Here is a 20,913-nt window from a genome sequence, read left to right on the forward strand (position 1 = left end):
CTGATTCTCTACTTAAACATTTAAACAGCAAGCAAGCATCATTTCTAGAGAGAGAGATTTCTCAAAAAAATTAGCAACTATTGTATATTCTCTTCTCTTGTTGTAATAAATATCATTTATTTCCCTGAAAGGGAGAATACTGTTCTTAACTGACTTAAAATTAACAAGTCACAATTTTTTTTTTTTTTTTTTTTGTGGTACGCGGGCCTCTCACTGTTGTCGCCTCTCCCGTTGCGGAGCACAGGCTCCAGACGCGCAGGCTCGGCGGCCATGACTCACGGACCCAGCCGCTCTGCGGCATGTGGGATCTTCCCGGACCGGGGCACGAACCCGTGTCCCCTGCATCGGCAGGCGGACTCTCAACCACTGCACCACCAGGGAAGCCCAACAAGTCACAATTTGATGACCCCTTTTTTGTTGTTGTTATGGTAAGTATAGAGGAATAGGGTAGTGGGCTTCAGGCCCATAAATGATGTTTAATAAATACCTCTGAAAACATTAGAGTGAATACTTTAACCACTGGGTCATTGGATTAATTAAGACTCTCTCAGTTGTTGATGACTACAGTCTACCGCCAATCAGTTTAAGTAAGAAAGGGTATTATCACGTTAAGTGGGATACAAGGATTCAAAGTGAGAGCTGGATCCACCACTCACACTGTCACCGGAGCTCATCTCTCAACTTTGCTTCTGGTTATGGGCTGGTTTCCTTCTTCAGAGAAGCCCTTCACCATGAAGAAAGAAAGGCGGCTGCCCAAAGACCCAGAGGCACATCCTTCTAGCTCAGCCACCGCAACAGGAACAAAGGATTTTCCGCCCCTAACATCCAGGTACCTATTCTGGGCAGAAATCTGTATGGGCCATGTGCCTATCCCTAAACCAATCACTTGGCCCAGGGGACCCCTAGCCATGTGTCCACAACCCATGTGGTGGAAAGACAGGGCACCAGTCCTGACAGGTTGACAGAATGACAGCTCACCTGGTGGGATGAGGCGGGGGGACTAGTTGCTCGAGAAAGTTAGACTTGGCAGATATATGGCTACTACAGTCAAACGTTTTAAAGTGACAAATTCTATTCTTTTCTTTAAAATAAAAAAAAAACTATGGTTTATTTACCATCAGTAACAGGTGTGTGTGTGTGTGTTTCTACCGTCATGGAAGCGGATTACTTAAGAAACGTGTACGGACTTCCCTGGTGGTGCAGTGGTTAAGAATCCGCCTGCCAATGCAGGGGACATGGGTTTGAGCCCTGGTACGGGAAGATCTCACATGCCACAGAGCAACTAAACCTGTGTGTCACAACTACTGAAGCCCGTGTGCCATAACTACTGAAGCCCACGCGCCTAGAGCCTGTGCTCTGCAACAAGAGAAGCCACCACAATGAGAAGCCCATGCACCGCAAGGAAGAGTAGCTCCCACTCACTGCAACTAGAGAAAGCCCATGTGCAGCAACGAAGACCCATCGCAGCCAAAAATAAGTAAATAAATTTATTAAAAAAAAATAAAAGAAGCGTGTACTTCTGATAAGGGGTTAATACCAAAATACATAAAGAACTCATACAACTCAACAGCAAAAAGAAAAAAAGAAAAAAGAAAAGAAAAAGAAAAAAAGAAACAACCTGGTTAGAAAATGGGCAGAGAATCTGAATAGACATTTTCCCAGAGACAACTCAGAAATGGCCTACAGGTGCTGAACAGCACTAATGATCAGGAAAATGCAAATCAAAACCACCATAAGATACCACCTCACACCTATCAGAATAGCTATTATCAAGAAGACAAGAAATAACAAGCATTGGCAAGGATGTGGAGAAAAGGGAACACTTGTGCACTGTTGGTGGGAATGTAACTGGAGGTTCCTCAAAAAATTAAAAATGGGGAATTCCCTGGCAGTCCAGTGGTTAGGACTCTGCTCTTTCACTGTCAAGGGCATGGGTTCAATCCCTGGTAGGGGAACTAAGATCCCACAAGCCGTGCAACGTGGCCAAAAAAAAAAAAAAAAAAAATTAAAAATAGAACTACAGGGTACTTCCCTGGTGGTCCAGCTGTTAAGACTCTGTACTTCCACTGCAGGCGGCCTGGGTCCGATCCCTGTTCAATCCCTGGTCAGGGAACTAAGGTCCCACATGCCGCATGGTGCAGCCAAAAAAAAGAAAAAAAAAAACAGTAGAACTACCATATCATCCAGCAATTCCACTTCCAGGTATTTATCCAAAGAAAACAAAAACACTAATTCGAGGAGATGTATGCACCTCTATGTTCACTGCAGCATTATTTACAATAGCCAAGACATGGAAACAACCTAAGTGTCCACCAACAAATGAATGGATAAAGAAGATGTGGTATATATATATATATAATGGAATATTTTTCAGCCATAAAAAAGAATGAAATCTTGCCATTTGTGACAACATAGGTGGATCCTGAGGGTATTAGGCTAAGTGAAATAAGTGAGACAGAGAAAGACAAATACTGTATGATCTCACTTATATGTATAATACAAAAGTGAAACAAGAAAAAAAAAAACACCTGAGCTCATTTATAGATACAGAGAGAAGATTGGTAGTTGCCAGAAGTGGGAGGAGAGAGGAGGGGTTGGGAAAAATGGGTGAAGAGGGCAAAAGGTACAAGCTTCCAGTTATACAGTAAATAAGTCGTGGGGGTATGATGCATACCACAGTGACTATAGGTAACAGTAATACTATGGATACATTGCACATTTGAACGTTGCTAAGAGAATAGATCTGAAACGTTCTCATCATAAGAAAAAGAATTTTGTGACTGTGTATCGGTACAGATGTTAACTAGACTTATTGTAGTGATCATTTTGCCATACATACAAATATCAAATCATTCCACTGCACACCTAAAACTAATATAATGTTATATGTCAAATATAACACAATTTAAAAATTAATTTAAAAAAGAAAGAAAGAAATGCCATGTCTCTGGTCCCACTCCAGACACCGGGGATGGAGCCCAGCCATCTGTACCGGAACAAGCCTTCCAGGTGCTTCTGACCTATGCTGAAGTTTGAGAACCACTGGCCTAGTTGCCTTTCCCATTTGAGTGAAAAGATTTTTTTTCAGTCTTTGGTAGTTAAGATCAGGGATTGCAAAATGTTTCCATAAAAGGCTGAACAGTTAACATTTTAGGTTTTGTGGGCCAAGAGGCAAAATCAAGGTTATGTAGGTATTTATGTAATCCCTTAAAACAAAACAATTCAAAAATTTAAAAACCATTCCTGGCTGGTGGGCTGTACCAGAGCAAGTGGTGGGCCTGGTTGAGAGCTTTGGGTCAGGCAGACTTAAAAAAAATATTTTTTTTAAAAAAGAAGAGAAATATGTACTACTAGATGCAGAAAAAATATTCACATTCAGTGGAAAAGATAAGGATTTTATCACGCTGAATTTTTTCTCAGTAAAAGATAAACACATCGCCCAGAAACTGACCTGAGAGCAGCAAACAATACAGTCATCCTCATCCCCGTTGACTGGAACTTCAGATCATTTCTTATCAGTGTTTTCATTCACAGGGTCAAAAAGCCATTGAGGGCTTCCCTGGTGGCACAGTGGTTAAGAATCCGCCTGCCAATGCAGGGCACACGGGTTCGAGCCCTGGTCTGCAAAGATCCCACATGCCATGGAGCACACATGTGCCAAAACTATTGAGCCTGCGCCCCAGAGCCCACGAGCCACAACTACTGAGCCCGCACGCCTAGAGCCCATGCTCCGCAACAAGAGAATCCACTGCACTGAGAAGCCCATGCACCGCACCGAAGAGTAGCCCCCACTCGCCGCAGCTAGAGAAAGCCCATGTGCAGCAACGAAGACCCAATGCAGCAAAAAATAAATAAAATTAATTTATTGGAAAAAAAAAGCCATTGAATGTCTGCTCCTGAGAAGTCCAGACACCAAAGTGAGATGGAAAACATCAATGATGTGCATATGGAAGGAGAGAGACTTGTGACTTTTGTGGCTGTATTAACTCACTTATCCTGAAAGGTATGTTTTAAGATCTCATTGTGAAAGTGATTGATGCCTGGGATAAAACCATTGCATGTGGCACTGAGAATATCCACCTTCCGGATCGTGTGATTGGAAATGAGACTGAAATGTTTTTTAACTTGCTTTTGCCAAATTACAAATATAGAAAAATCACCAAGGGCCACTCTCCACAGATATCCACATGGATACCACACTCTCCCAGTTTCCCTCCCATCACTTTAGCCATTCCTTTCAACATCGACTGCTGGATCCTCTTCCTACCAAAATATATCCTGATATTGCTCACGCTTTGCTGCAGACCTTCTTCCCTTCTCATCTACAGCCTTTCTTTGGGGGATTTCATCCGTTCCATTCAATTACCATCTAAAGGCTGACTGCTCTCAAATCCCCTTCTCTAGTATAGAACCGCCCAGAGCTCCTGAGCTCCAGACTGCTGCATTCAGCTGCCTCCTAAACATCTCCCTGTGGCTGTCCCTGTGTCTAAAAAATGAACTTCTCATCCCTACCCCTCAGTCCCAATGCTCTTCCTCCCATGTTCATTATCTCAGGAAATGACATCACCATCCTGCCCATTTCTCGAATATGAAATCTGGGAGTCACCCTTGATACCTCCCTGTCCTTCAGAATCTCCTTTCACATTTAAACAATCACAAAATCCTATTCTACCTCCTCAATGTCTCAAAACTGTCACTTCTCTAAATGCCCACTAATCCTGGCCACCATCATCCCTTCCTTGACTACTGCAGTAGCCACCTAACTATCCTACCATTCTTGTCCCCTCCCTCCACCAATCCATTCAAATCCAATTATGTCAATCTCTGCCTTTTAAAATTTTCAAAGGCCATGAAGTCCAGAGACTCTCAAAGGGATATGTTGGGACTAACTGCCCCAGAGTCCTACAGAAGAGCTCCTTAAAACCATTGGCTCTTGAGTTGCACCAAACCCAAAGAATCAAAACCTCTAGGGATAGGCCCAAGACACTGAATTCTTAACCCCAAATCCTCACTAAAGTTTACAGGACCTCCATAATCTGACTTCTTGAGATCCCGGGCTAAGGCAAGCACTTTATTCACTATCCACCCTGTACTTCCCCTGGAGTTGTACTCAGGGCATTGATTCCTATGTGTTAAACTGATTCCCTGCCAGAGAGTAAGATCCAGGAGGGAAAGCACCGCAGCCACCATGTTTAGCACTTATCCCTAGCGCACAGGACAGTGGGGCACAACATCTGCTGTTTAATATTCATTGCCATTCAAAATCAAAGAGAATTTAATGTAAAGGACTTTCTCTTTAGCATGGTTAGTTGAACATGCCTGAAAACATCTTCATTTGTTGATATAGTTCACAGGCCAAGAAAAGAAAGGGCTCAGATAACAATGACTGGAGTAATTAATTAGTGGCCTAAAGGAGAGAGGATAATCTTCAAAATCAAAGTAATTATTTGGAGGCTAACAACAAGCTCTTCCTCTGTCTCCAATGAGATCATATGAACAGAAATAAGCTTTGGACTATGTTCAAAGACTTTCTGATCCTAAGTACTGTAACGGCACATAGGGAAAGACACCTCCCCCCTCCATTTCCCCTTAGAAAACTTGTAATTATAAATTCTTTCTCTGTCCTTTTGAGAGGTATGTAAATCTTTTTAAAAGCTAAATAAGCTTCTTGCCAGGTTTACAACTCCGGAATGTCTTTCTCGAGGACCTAGGAGCCACATCTTTGAAATGTAAACATCAAGGGAAAGAACAGCCCAGTCTCGAAGTCTCCGTGAGTGTTTAACTTAGTCCTCTGGCTCCAAATTCTAACTACCTACTCTCATAGAGAGAAGCGAAGCTTCATTATCCTTCCAGATGAAGACCGTTAACAAACACAGAGGGTCACCCCAATTACCAAGTGAATCTATGAGGGAATATTTGTGACAAATGGTGCTGTCATGTCCTCTTACCTGAGGACTGGTTACCATTTATCTTGAGAACATGGTGTAGAGGTATGTTTTTTTTATCTGCCTGGCTATATGAGAGGGTGAGATTTCCTTCTGCCTTTAACATTCTCTTTAGCTGACTGCCTGTGATGTGCATCCCGTTCTGCTCAAACCCTCATTCAGTAATCAAACTCTTTGGTCTTCAACCTTTATGGAGCAGTTTCCTGAGGTGTCAAGAGATGCTGTTTTCAATTCTATTTCCCCAACAGCACCGATCACCAGCAAGACTGACCAAATGAAAGGTGGGGAATTTGTGTCCAAAAAGTTGTTTACCAGCAGAGAAAGCAAGCTAAAGCTGCTTGAACATTTCATCAGATCCTATGCACCTGAAGGACCCTGCACAGCTGAGTTTGGGTGAGATATCCTGCCCTTAAAAACCTTTTGGTCTTCCCTGATAGCGCAGTGGGTAAGAATCCACCTGCCAGTGCAGGGCACACGGGTTCGAGCCCTGGGCCGGGAAGATCCCACGTGCCACGGAGCAACTAAGCCCGTGCACCACAACTACTGAGCCTGCGCTCTAGAGCCTATGAGCCACAGTGACTGAGACCACATGCCACAACTACTGAAGCCCGTGTGCCTAGAGCCCAGGCTCCACAACAAGAGAAGCCACCGCAGTGAGAAGCCCGCACACCGCAACGAAGAGCAGCCCCCGCTCACCGCAGCTAGAGAAAGCCTACACGCAGCAACGAAGACCCAACACAGCCAAATATAAATAAATAAATAAAATTTAAAAAAAAAAACAACAGTCTTTTCCACTTGTACGATACTTGCCCACTGTACCCCTGTCTCCACTGACTTCTCCCTCCTGGTCTCAGTATATATATATATATATATATATATATATATATATGTATGTGTGTATATATATATATATATATATATATATATATATATAAATATTTTAACTTTGGCATATTAGCAATAGAAAGCTCAGGCAGGGCACACTCTGACCCAGACCCACAGAAGGGCAGATATGCAGCCTGAGGGACTTAGTGAAGGAGGATTTATAAACATAAATGAGGAAGTGGTTATGATGAAAATGATGAGACATCCCAGAGGGAGTAATACCCACAAAACTTCACATTAAATCGACCCTCAGAAATATTTCACAACACTGAAAGAGGAAAAGCTAAAATTTTGGAAGCTGATTTACAAACACAGATGAGAAGGCAAGCACTGTTCAAACTAATCTTGGTATGTTACAGTGAAACAAACACTTTTGTCTTTAATGTTTTTAATGTTTTAAATTACAATGTACTATAAGTATTAGTTTTACTAACTTTTTTCACTTCCCAATACATTAATAAACAACAGTTAAAGCTAGTTAAAATACAGAATGTTTTGGGCTTCCCTGGTGGCGCAGTGGTTGAGAGTCCGCCTGCCGATGCAGGAGACACGGGTTCGTGCCCCAGTCCGGGAAGATCCCACATGCCGCGGAGCGGCTGGGCCTGTGAGCCGTGGCTGCTGAGCCTGCATGTCCAGAGCCTGTGCTCCGCAACGGGAGAGGCCACAACAGTGAGAGGCCCACGTACTGCAAAAAAAAAAAAAAAAAAAAAAATACAGAATGTTTTGACAAAAATGTTAAAGGTCACATCTTAATCTTTCTCACTGATTTTCAAGATTGCTTTCCATGGTTTTAGTGCATGTGGTCTTACACTGTCATACAAACCAAGGACCAGCTGTATTTCTTATTCCTCATTAAACAATACAAGTGCCTAAAACAGTGTCTGTCACACAGTAAGTGCTCAATAAATGTCACCTATTATTTCAAAGACGTTACATACTGTTTACCACTTTTAATGTAAAACTTTATTTTTTTTAATGTCTATACTTCTTGCTCCTATTTCTCTCCTTCCATTCTCTCTTGAAACCATTCCAGTCAAGCTTTTGTCCACTCCTCCACCAAAACTGCTCCCCTCAAAGTCACCAATCACTGCTGAATGGCTAAATCCAACAGTAGCTGTAAATCTTACTTAATATACTAGACAGCAGAATTTAATTCAATTAATCACAAACTACTTTGGTTTCTAAAGACACTTTCCTGGTTTCCTCCTACCATGTAGGCTGACCCTTTTCAATTTCCTTTGCTAGTGTTTTTTTTCCTCTCTCTCTCTCTCTCTCTCTCTCTCTCTCACACACACACACACACACACTCCTTAACAAAGTCATCAGCATATTCTGTCAAGCTGGTACCTTCTCGTCATTAGAATTATCCCCAGTTTATAGATGAAGAAACTGAGCCACAGGAAATTATGCACTTGTCCAAAGTCATGCAATTAATTAGTTGCAGAAATGGGATTTGTACCCAGGTAGACCAGCTTTACGAGTTTTTAAATGGGAAATTTCCTCAATTCTAGATATCAAGGTTTCCCAAAAAACAGGTCTAATTTCAAGAGTGCTTTCGATAAAGACAAAAATAATCATTTTCTAACAGTTTCTTCCAACTAGACTAGGAAAGGAATGTACAACTAGAAAGGAAATGTACACCTAACACAAAACAAAGCTTTGTAAACCAAAACATAGCTCCAACGGTCTGTAACGAAATTTCCCTTTCAGTTTTCTAAACTTTGTGTTTGTATACACAATTTTTAAAAATTGGAATTTTTTTTGTTTTTTAAATTTGTTTTTTTTAATTCAAATGTATCATAATGTTTTACCCACTGTAATAGAGTGCCCTCAATAAAATTAAACTTCAATTTTTTAGGGAACCCTAAGGACTAGGAGGAATAAGAAAATCTGCCATTTTAAAACTATAAGAACTTTTTCCATTTCTCCAGAAATAGAGGATTATTTCACTTTTAACACACTGACTGTTTTGATAAAAACACTCTTTGGTTTTGCAAGGATGGGGCAAAGACCCTATTCTGGAAAAGGAAATATTGAGAAAATGGAAAGCTAAAATTGCTCAGTAAGGAGGCAAGAAAACTAGAAACACTTGATCTAATCTAATCTGATTTAATCACTGTCCCATTATTTCTGGGTGTCCCTAGATGAGATTAGCATTTGAATTGGCAGCCTGAGTAAAGCAAGTTGCCCTCTCCAATGTGGGCAGGCATCATCCAATCCATTGAGGACCTGTATAAAATGAAAAGTCATAGGAAGATACAATTCGCTCTCTGCCTGACTGTTGAGCTGGGACATTGGTCTTCTCTGCACTCAGAATTTACTGGGACTTACATCATCGCCTCCCTGGTTCTTGGGCTTACAAACGCTGACTGGGACTTAACAACACTGGCTCCCTGGTTCTCAAGACTTTGGGTCTGGACTGGAACTACACCACAGGCTTTCCTGGGTCTCCAGCTTTCACTCACAGGATTTCTCATTCTCCATAATTGCTTGAGCCAGTTCCTTATATCAATCTCAATCTCTCATATATATCATCAATAAAAGATTTGAACAGACATTTCATAAAAGAAGATATATGGATGATAAATAAGCACAGGGAAAGATATTCAACATCATTAATTACTTACATTAGAGAATACAAGATACTAGTACTGCTATGCTCTGAATGTTTGTGTCCCCTCAATATTCATATATTGAAATCCTAACCCCCAGGTGATGGTATTAGAAGGTAGGGCCTTTGGGAGATGCTCAGGTCATAAGGGTAACGTTTTCATGAATGGGAATAGGGCTCTGAGACCCCAGAGAATTCCCTTGCCCCTTCCACCATGTGAAATTACAGTGAAAATACCGTCATCTATGAACCAGGAAGCAAGTCCTCACTGGAACCCAACGTTGCTGGAGACTTGATCTTAGACTTTCCAGCCTCCAGAACTGTGAGAAGTAAGTTTCTTTCGTTTATAAGCTACCCCGTCTATGGTATTTTGTATAGCAGCCCAAACACACCTATTAGAATGTCTAAAATTATAAAGACTCACCATAACAAATATTGAAGAGGATGTGGAGCAACTGGAACTCTCTTACACAGCTGGTGGGAATGTTATATGGAACAATAACTTTGAAAAACAGCTTGGCAGTTTCTTGAATATTAAACATATCCTTACCATATGATCCAGCCATTTCACTCTCAGATATTTACCCAAGAGAAACAAAAACATCTGTCCATACAAAGACTTGTTCATGAATGTTTATAGCAACTTTATTTGTAATAGCCAAAAACTGGAAACAACCAAATGTCCATCAAAAGGTGAATGGGATAAACAAATTGTATTATATCCACACAATGGAATACCATCTATCAGTAAAAAGAATGAACTGTTGATACATGCAATGACATGGATAAGTCACAAAATAAACATCCTGAGTGAAAGAAAACATAACTCCCCAAAAAGTATATATTGTATGAGTTCATTTACATAAAACTCCAGAATATGCAAACTAATCTATAGTGACAGAAAGCAGATCAAAGGTAGATAAGGATTGGAGGAAAGACCAGAAAGTGAGTGGAAGGAAGGATTACACTCCAAGAAAACTTGGAGTGATAAGACATGTTTTGTCCCCTAGGGGACAAAATCACCCCCAGCTGAGAACCACTAATTTAAAACAATGCCTGGAATATAATAAAGGCTATGTAAGTATTTGTTACATAATTGTTCTGTGGCTTTGGCTGTGGCCTTCCTCCTTTCTAAGGCCATGGGCCACTACACTATGGAAAAGCCCAGCTGTATCAATAAGCAGCCCATTGCCCACATACTACTATGTTGATGTTGCCATGTTTATCCTGGGGCCCCTTGGTTTAACTGCTTTAGATGCTGTTGATTCATATCACAGTGTTTACTTTTTGTCCCACAGCCCTCACCTCTAGCTCTCACCCCTCTAAATGAGGGCTCTCAGTAGGGTTCTCCCATAATCTCCCTTCACTTCATGTGATACTGATGATTTTTTAAAAAGCAATACTGCAGGCCAGTTCTAATGTTTTCTTTCAACATAGTTCCTCCTGTATTACAGTAGATGGTCTCTTAGTATCGGGGCATGTGGCTTTCTTCCCTACTTCCAGGGCTCTCTCGGATTTGTCCTCTTTTGGGGTCATCTTAAGTCAGTTTTGGGAATGTGGGGAAGCCTGTGGCAGAGTTTACATATTTCCTAGACCTCTATCCTACATAGATCTCCCCCCCCCCAAAAAAAAGCCTCTTTTTTATTTTCCAAAGAGAAAAGATTTAGCTTTTCTCAGTCAAAAATGTGGAACAGATTGGATTTTAGTAGAAAAACAATGTGCTTAGAAACTCTTGGTAGGAATTAAACATGTTTAAAAAAAAATCCTGCCGTTTTCTTTTACAACAATATAAAAATACTAGCAGTTCACAGATTTATTAATAAGTTAAATTTCTGAAGCTCTGACCTTTGCCAAATGTCAATGTTATTCTTTCACTATAGATAGCAGAGATGTTTTCCCTGGGATTGTTTGATAAAGTGTGCACAGTGTATTTATGAAGTCACCTAAGATAAAATTTTGTCAAGGAGTCAGAAGGTCATATTTTCTTGACATGCTTAAATATGAGGTCACTACTGTATCATAAGGAAGATTATATTTCAGTTATCTATTATCTGAAAGCTGTCTGAATAGATGTGATATTCACTGACTTACAGAATTGGAGAGGATCAGTGCTCACATTCTTTAACCTTCAACTCAATTCTGCAATCTGGGCTACATTATCTCTGCCAAATGATCATCTTCTCCCTGCAATAAAAGACTAAACTTCTCTAAATGAAATAAGATGAAAAATGTGGGGATATTTTTTTCCTGAAGAAGAGGAAGAAAAGAAAGGTAAAAAGAATAAGCTGAAATTAAAAAGTAAATAGCAAACGGGGTGGGGGGGATTGCAACAAGGGATGATATCATCCTAAATACATAAATAGGTTTTTAAAATTAATTAAAAGAAAAACATTGCTTCTACAATACGAAATTACATGAACAATTCACACAGAGTGACAATTGGATAATGTATGGATAAAAAAGTTAAACCTTAATTATAAAGAATAAAATATAAATGAAAGATATATAAAGAATAAAATAGGGCTTCCCTGGTGGGGCAGTGGTTGAGAGTCTGCCTGCCAATGCAGGGGACACGGGTTCGTGCCCCGGTCCAGGAGGATCTCACATGCTGCGGAGCGGCTGGGCCCGTGAGCCATGGCCGCTGAGCCTGTGCGTCTGGAGCCTGTGCTCCACAACGGGAGAGGCCACAACAGTGAGAGGCCTGCGTACCGCAAAAAAAAAAAAAAAAAAAAAAGAATAAAATATAAGTGAAAGATATCTATATTTCAAATTGCCAAAAATTATTTTTGAAAGATATTATTCAATACCACTCACCAAGGGACAGGGAAATGGGCACTCCCATACATTGCTGAAGGTAGTCTAAATTGACACTAAACAATAAGTTAAAACACAAAATATCATAGTCTATTCTGTAATATCACTATGGTTACGGTACTAAGAAACCTCAGCCTAACAAAAATAGAGATAATAAAATCAAGGCTATAATGGGGAAAGAGGGGAATGGACTAGAGAGTTTCAGAACTGCAATACCAAAATTATTTTCACTGCATGAAACTTCAAAAGATATTTTTATTCACCCAAGTACAATTTGTTATTTCAAGCTACAAATAAATTTATTCAATAAATGTCAAAAAATAAAATAAAAACTACCTTCATAGACTGTTTTCTATAATGCAGCACTGAGAAATTGAACAATCCAATGTACCCAAAAACTATAGTCTACTAAATAATATTTGTTTTAAAGAGAACATTATGAGCAAATTTTAAAAAGACTTTAAGCTAGATAAAAGCACTATATGAAAAATTTGTGAGATGCAACTATAGCTATATTTAGAAGGAAACATTTTGATATTAATAACTAATAAAGCAATAATAAATTAAAAATGTAGAGTACTTTCTATACACGATGCATTTGTTAAAGTTTTCCTATTTAACTTTCTAATTGTATTTTTATTGTAAAATATATACTGGTGAAAATAAAATATACATATTTTTCAAAGAATATTCATTTTTAGAAAGCAAACACCTAGGCAAAAGCACATCTTATAGAAAGAAAATATTGCCAAAACCTTAGAAGCTTCCTGTGTGCCCCTCTTCCAATCACATCCTCTCCCTCCCCTGTGAAAGTAGCCCACTGTCTTGAGTCCGACTTCATAGTTGTTCCACGTATGTATATATTACACTGCTTAATTTTGGCTGTTCCTTTAACTTTACCTAAATGGAATCATGCTGCATGTATTCTTTTGTAGCCTGAATATTTTGCTCATCACTGTCTTTCAGCCCATCCATATTGCTGCATGTAGCTATAGATCTTATTTTCACTGCAGTATCATATAAACACACCTCAATTAATTATACATTCTACTGATGATAAATACTTGGATCGTTTCCACTTTAGGGCTTTTATGAACACCACTTATACTTGTCTTCTGGTGTATACGTGCAAGATTTTCTCTAGGTTAAAAATCTAGAAGTAGAACCACTGGATTTTAGGATTTGCACATATTTGAATTTACAAAGTAATGTCAAATTAGTCTCCAAAGTAGTTGAACCAATTTACATTCTCACCAGTAGTGCCTGAGAGTTCCCATTGCACCATATTCTTTTTTTCCCAGTTTTATTTATTTAAAATGCATTTTTGGGACTTCCCTGGTGGTCCACTGGTTAAGACTCCATGTTTCCACTGCAGGTGGCACGGGTTCAATCCCTGGTCTAGGAAGTTCTGAATGCCGAATGCCGTGCGGTGCAGCCAAAAAATAAAATAAAATTTTAAAAAATAATAAAATGCATTTTTATTGCAGTAACATTGGTTTATAACATTATGTTTCATGTATACATCCCTACAGCTGCACCACATTCTTAATCCCAGGTATTATCAGACTTTATAATACTACCAATCTCATAGGAATGTTTTTTATTGTACTTTTAATTTGAATTTCCTAATTAATAAGGAGGTTGAACATATTATCATGTTTATTGACATTCAGATTTCCTCTTTTGTGAAGTACCTTTTCTCATGTTTTTCTCATTTTTCTATTAGATTCTTTCATTTTTGTTTATTTGGTAGGAATTCTCTATATATACTGGATATCAGTTTTTGTCAATTATATGATTTGTAATTATCTTCACCCAGTTTGCAACTCGTGTCTTTACCGTCTTTATGGTAGCTTTCACAAAAAGAAATTCATTTTAACAATCTTTTCTTTTACGCTATATGTATGTGTGTTTCTGCGCACACACACACGATTGCACTTTATTTTATTTTGCTTTTGGCATGCATGCGTGAAGGTAGTCTTATTTAGGAAATTCTTCCTTATGTGGAAAATACAAAGATATTTTTTCTGGAATTCATTTGTATATGGTATAAAGTAGGGGTCCTGTTCCATTTATTAGAATATGGGCACCCAATTGTCCCATTAATATTTATTGAAGGAAAAAAACTATCCTTTCAAACTGATTTGAAAACCATCTTGTTATATATCAAGGGTCTTTTAAAGTGTGGTTCTGCTTCTGGATTCTCTATTCTGCTCTTTTGGTCTCTTTGTCTATCCTTACAACAATACCACACTCAACTAAATTCAGTAGCTTTATCAGTCATTATATCTAAGAGGGCTAACTCCCCCACCTTATCATTCTTCTTCAAGAGTGGGCCAGGGGCTTCCCTGGTGGCGCAGTGGTTAAGAATCCTCCTGCCAATGCAGGGGACACGGGTTCGAGCCCCGGTCCGGGAAGATCCCACATGCCGCAGAGCAACTAAGCCCGTGCACCACAACTACTGAGCCTGCATTCTAGAGCCCGCGAGCCACCACTACTGAGCCCATGTGCCACAACTACTGAAGCCCACGTGCCAAGAGCCCATACTCCACAACAAGAGAAGCCACCGCAATGAGAAGTCAGCGCACCACAACAAAGAGCAGCCTCTGCTCACCGCCAACTAGAGAAAGCCCACGCGCAGCAATAAAGACCCAAAGCAGCCAAAAATAAATAAATAAATAAAAATTAAATTAAAATTTAAGAAAATAAATAAAATAAAATTCTATTACTATTGGCCTTGAACTAGCAATTTTGGTAGCAATTCACTGCCACTAAGAATAAGCAAAAGAAGAATAAAAAATTAAATTTAATTTAAAAAAACCTAAGTGGTCAGCCATTCAAATAAACAGTAATGTGTTCCTATGAGTTACTCAACAGCTATTTTCCTATTAGGCTCTATGTTATATCCAAAACGCTATCACTCTGTAACAAAGAGAGGTCCATGTAATAAGACTTTCACACTGTAATCCCTAATCAATTCATCATGTTATATCCATTTTGCTTTATGAAAACATATATGTATCATGAGTAACCTTCTAGCCTTCTGGGGTCATATTTTCCTTAAGATCTAATGAAAGGAAATCAAGCCCCTTCTTTTATGATAGGAAATTCAAGTCTCTCCTGTATGTTTGAGGATTCCCGTGAGGGACTTCTATGTTTTGGTTATTGTCACGTGTCACCTTTCACTGGTGATTGCTGTTCTACAGCTGCTCTCTGAGAACCACTGACCAGCTATTACTACAGCTTTACCCACTCACTTCTCTCAATGTTCCTTTGCTAATTAATGTTCATGCCAGACAGAAGGCATTTAACAAATTTCACGGAAAGTATAAATTACAACACACAAAAAGAAAACCTAAAATTATAGATTCATCATCAGAGCTCCTTCAGTTCATCAGCCAAGGGAGCTCCCTTTGGCCATTTTTTTTCCCCTTACATTCTCCCGGAATATCTATTCAGCTGAGTCCTTTCTTTTGTCTTCTACTCTTTACCAGACCCAAGGAGACTACCAGGAAAAAAAATATTATTTGACTTCAAAATAATTCTCTGAATCCCACCCCCCTTCTCCAGAAGGTAGAGCTTCATCCTCTCCCTCCTGGAATGTGGGCTGCACTCAGCAACTATCTTCAAAGAATTCTGAGTATGGAAAGGGAAAGAGTAAAAACTCAAACCTAAGTCTCATGCACCCACTAGATACAAATGCAAAATTAAATGGGAAACACAGATGGGGAAGTATACACTTGCTATATGATATTAAGAAATCACTGTTGAAATTTTTAGGTATAGTAATCATATCATGGTTATTGTTTTAATTTTTTTAATAGATACAAATGCAAATTAAATGGGAAATACAGATGGGGAAGCATACACTTGCTATATGATATTAAGAAATCACTGTTGAAATTTTTAGGTATAGTAATCATATCATGGTTATTGTTTTAATTTTTTTCAGAGTCCTTACAGAGCTACATACTGAAATATTTACAAAAGAAATGACAAGCTGTTTGGGGACTACTACAGAATAATCTGTGAGGGAAGAGACCAGATGGGGGTACAGACGACATAAGAGGAGAGCAAACTGTTCAAGCTGGATGAAAGTCTATGGGGGTTCACTATACTAGTCTTTTAACTTGTACTTTGTCTTAAATTTTTTATAAAACATCTAAATACATTTCTGCTGAGATGTACCCTCCCTCAATGAGAACCATTTACATTATTAAACAGATTACTTTGTATCTCCATTTGACTTATTTGCATTCTGACTGCTTTTCTCACATTATTAAAAAATACAAGGGGCTTCCCTGGTGGCGCAGTGGTTGAGAGTCTGCCTGCCAATACAGGGGACACAGGTTCGTGGCCTGGTCCGGGAAGATCCCACATGCCGCGGAGCAGCTGGGCCCGTGAGCCATGGCCGCTGAGCCTGCGCATCCAGAGCCTGTGCTCCACAGCAGGAGAGGCCACAACAGTGAGAGGCCCACTTACCGCAAAAGAAAAAAAAAAAAAAAATGACTGGGCTATCAAGTCAACCTATTTCACAGAAGACTGTAAAAGAATAAGAAGGCAGAAGGATATAACAAGGTACTTTAGAACTCTTAGAATAGTAGAGATGACAGTGTGTATAGGAAAAATAAATGAATGATTTGAACAGAGAGAACACAACAAAGATGAGTGAAAATATAAAACTATACATAGTCTCTAGTAATGAATTCCACTGCTCAATATGAATTGTGAGCTGGTGAGACGGAATGCAAAGTGGAAAAAGTTCTTCCACAAAAACTAAATAGGACTGGGTTCCAGGACAGCCTAGATTGGCCCTTAACCTAGATTAACCAAGAACTACACTTAACTCAGAATTCAGAAACATGTCTCCCCCAACCCACATGGCTAAATTTGGAGAGAAGCAGCAGGCGGCTAGAGCTCCTCAGTGATATTAATTTGTTAAATTTCCCTTGTCTGTAAACAAAACCAGCAATTCCTCATACCACTCCGATGCGGACATAACAGAAAACACCACCCTAAATTACCGGCTTCCTGCTATTCCAAATCAGGGAAACAGAGGGAACTCACTCCTCCCAAGGGCACAAGCAAGGGTCCTAGATTCAGCTCCTCCAAGCCGGCTCCCGTTACTCCTTCGTCCTAAGACAGGATCATTCTGAAAATGAGTCATGGTCAATTACACGTCCTTTTTTGTGGTAAAATATACATTACATAAAACGTACCATTTTTGCCATTTTTAAGTGTATAGTTCCGTGGCATTAAGTACATTCACATCATTGTGCAACCCAAATTCTGCAACTTATTCGGGGTCCCCAAGGATTCTGCAGGCTGTATGTTTTCATTTGCACAAGAATATAGTTTTGCTCCACACTCCACAACCTTCCCATTTTCTAGGGCTCATTCCTAATGAGAGACGCTTATTTTCCATACCATAGAATGCCAGTGAATTCCATTATAACCCGGGTGCAAAACTTAACCGATTAAATTATCCTTGAAGACCAAGTTAAGTCTCAGGGCCTATGCATTCAACTTGGCAAGCTGAAAGCAACTATTGCATCTGCCTGCCTTCTAGTGGAACGAAGACTTAAAATCCCTTCTTTTCTGCAGACTTTTTAACGTATATATTAACTTTATTGAGATACTGCTGACATACAGAAATATTTAAAGTGTACAACTTCATGTTTATACATATATATATAGTGGAAAAATCACCATCAGACGAAGTAACTTATCCATCACCTCTACATACCTCTACATAGTTACCCTTGTGTGTATGTATGTTGATTTAAGACCTATTCTCTTAGAAAATTTCAAGTACTCCTCTACTCAATAGAAAATACTCAACCAGGGAGGAACTCTTCATTTATATCACCACCATCGCTATGGTTCTATCGGTAGCCATACAAGGCGGGGGGAAGGAGGGCTCAAAAGGTAAAAAGAAAAAAAAAAGGAGCCATATAAAATTAAAGACTTCGCTCAAATAACTAAAACTCAATTAATTTTCACAGTAGATATACAGCATCTATCAATAGATATATAGCATAATAGCTTTTGCTTCATCAATAGATACAGAACATAACAGCTTTTGCATGAACGTGCTACATACAACTTATCCTTGCAACCACCAACTTTCCACCATCCTTGCCACTTACTAATTTTTCAAGATAGGCATCCGAGTGTACCTAGGACCTTCATAGACTATCAAAAGGCAATCAATATGTCAAAACTTATTTAATGACAAAGCTGCACTTGACCACTATAACTAGCTATTCCTTATTTTTTCTTTAAGGCCTATACATGTTAAGAACACCAGTTGTGCCAAAGGAAACTATCAATTTCCCCATGAACTTGTCAGCTGGTTTATTAATAAAGGGATATATTGTTTTGTAAATGAGGAAACACAGGTGTCTCAAGTTCCATTCTTATCTCCTATGGCTAAGCTGCGGAAGAAAATAGGGTCTCTCTTACCCACACGCTCAGTACAATGGCTAGATTATCATGAACACTCAAGGACTACTGACTGGAGATTATCATCGCGGTACTGGTTCATTCACCTCCTGAGTTTAATGCAGGGGAAGTACATCTGGATGATCCTAAGAATACAGCTTGCAGGATAATTACAGCACAGACAGAAGAACCACCAAATGAAGAGCCCCAGCAGCACGGCGAGTAGCAAGCTCTGCTAAACAAACATACTGATCATTTTTAAGGCTGTAGTTACATTTAAACCGATTTGCATTACAGTTCATTTCACAGAAATTACTTCCTAGACTCAGGAATCCCCTGTGAAATAGTTACCAGCACTACAAATTTAAATTTCTTATTTTGAAGCAGACCAATAAATAATGAACTAATCACTGAACCATCACCTCTTCACACAGACCTACATCAAACCAGACTGGCTTATCTCACAGGTTGCCAATTATTTTACTAAAAATTAACACATGCCCCATTAGGGGATAACAGAGAATTCTGCTACATAATGAAGCTACAGAACAGAGGATTAAAACAGCAAGCTGGCCATTCCTGTGACACAAGATTCAAAATGAACACCAGGAGTTAAGATGCTCGAGAAAATGAAATGGTAGGGCTCAAACAGTGAACCTGGTGAATAAAGAGGCCAGCTGGGTGGGAGAAATCCCATGACATTAATAGTAGTATCTGCTTCCTCTGAACTGCTTTCTCAAGCCTAGAGTTTTCATATCTCTTCTTGCATTAGAATTGATAACATTCCTCAGAGCCAAGTAAGGACAGAGACCATCTTGTCAAATTCTAGTTAGAGGCACTAAGCCAGGTCAAAGTCACCCTGTTAGTGAGGTTTGTAACAGTCCTCAGCATCACAGTCATGGGCATTAAGTGAACACTGATTTAAGATAAAGGCCCAGGCACCATAGCTATGGATCAGAGCAGCCCTTCCCAGAGATCCTGGCCTGAGTCAATCCATCACCATCACGACAAGGTACCCACTGTGTACCAAGCACTGAGCTCAGAACTATGTGTAGTATGTAATTTAATCCTGACAATTCTTTGAGTTAGGTAGTGCCATTCTCACTTTATAGATGAGGAAAGCGAGGCTTCGAAAAGTGAATTTGCCAAAGTCACTCAGTTCGTCACAGAGCTCAGATATGGATCCAGAGTTTGACTCAAGAGCCCTGTTCTTAACTACTATAAAATCCTGTCTTCCAACCCGCTGTAGTTGGTACATGAGCTAAAACCCATGCCACTCTGAGAAGTCGAAAAAGCACTGGTCAGAAAAGTCAACAGACTTAACTTTTTCATCAACTCACACTTGCTACACTTGTGAATTTGAGCCTTCATTTACTCATTTAGAGAAGTACCACTGAACCTCTCTCCACTCATAGGTTGTTGTATAAGGTTAAACAACTTAGTCAACGAAATTATGAGGTAATTCTAATCTATAGTCCAGCGATTTCTGTCTGTAACTCTCACATTAGGATCACACTGCTATGTTGATATAATGGCCATATAATCGAGTTAGGATGGAATCTGAGATCAGCACAGAAGTCTTTTAGTCCAGTGGTTCTCTAGGAGACGTGGGTCACCTGCAGGCCTTTCCCCATTCTGATTCTTTGTTTCAGGGGGCATCTCTGAAGGAGATTTGTTGTAGAGACAGATGATCCTAATGCACCCTCTGGCTGAGGACTAAACTATCTACTGTGCTCTAAAGTACATAAACTTAGGAGTTAAGATATTCAAACCAAAATCCTTTCTCAAACACTTGCTGACCATTAGGCCTAGGGCAGCCAACTATTTACATTCTACAAACCTAGCACCGTGGCTGCCTTGCAGATAATATCTATTCAATAAGCCTTAGTTATTACTACAGAATCACTGTCTGGTGGCTTACTTGAATTTCTTGAATATAGAAAAGAGCAGCTATTCCAGAGCTCTGATAGTTCAGTAACTATAACTAACAATAAGCCCAACTTGCTTCTCTGAGCCTGTCTCCAGTTCTTCTATTCTTGACTTGTAAAGCAAAACAGAATAAGTTCACTTCCTATTTAACATAAGAAACTTAACCCACTCCTAATGGCATTATGAGCATTTAAACATTAGGCATACCACCTAAAAAAGAAAAAAAAAAAAATCATCTTCCAGTCATTAAACTACTAAAGAACAGATGGTACAAAAAGGGTTGCA

The 20,913-nt window shown here is 39.4% G+C and overlaps 1 protein-coding gene across 1 annotated transcript in view; it reads left to right on the forward strand.

The window, feature by feature from the left end:
• LOC307055668 (NXPE family member 2-like) overlaps positions 1-4,380 on the forward strand; it is a gene marked incomplete at both ends in the record, with an annotated part of 29,178 nt that extends 24,798 nt beyond the window's left edge. Inside the window, one exon of the mRNA XM_079707851.1 lies at positions 4,016-4,380. Within this exon, the coding sequence (XP_079563977.1) occupies positions 4,016-4,380 (365 nt within the window). The remainder of the gene's footprint in view (positions 1-4,015) is intronic.
• Positions 4,381-20,913: the final 16,533 nt, after the last annotated feature.

The sequence above is a fragment of the Hyperoodon ampullatus genome (genome assembly GCF_949752795.1).
Source record: "Hyperoodon ampullatus genome assembly, chromosome: 7".
In the NCBI taxonomy this organism is placed as follows: Eukaryota; Metazoa; Chordata; class Mammalia; order Artiodactyla; family Ziphiidae; genus Hyperoodon; species Hyperoodon ampullatus.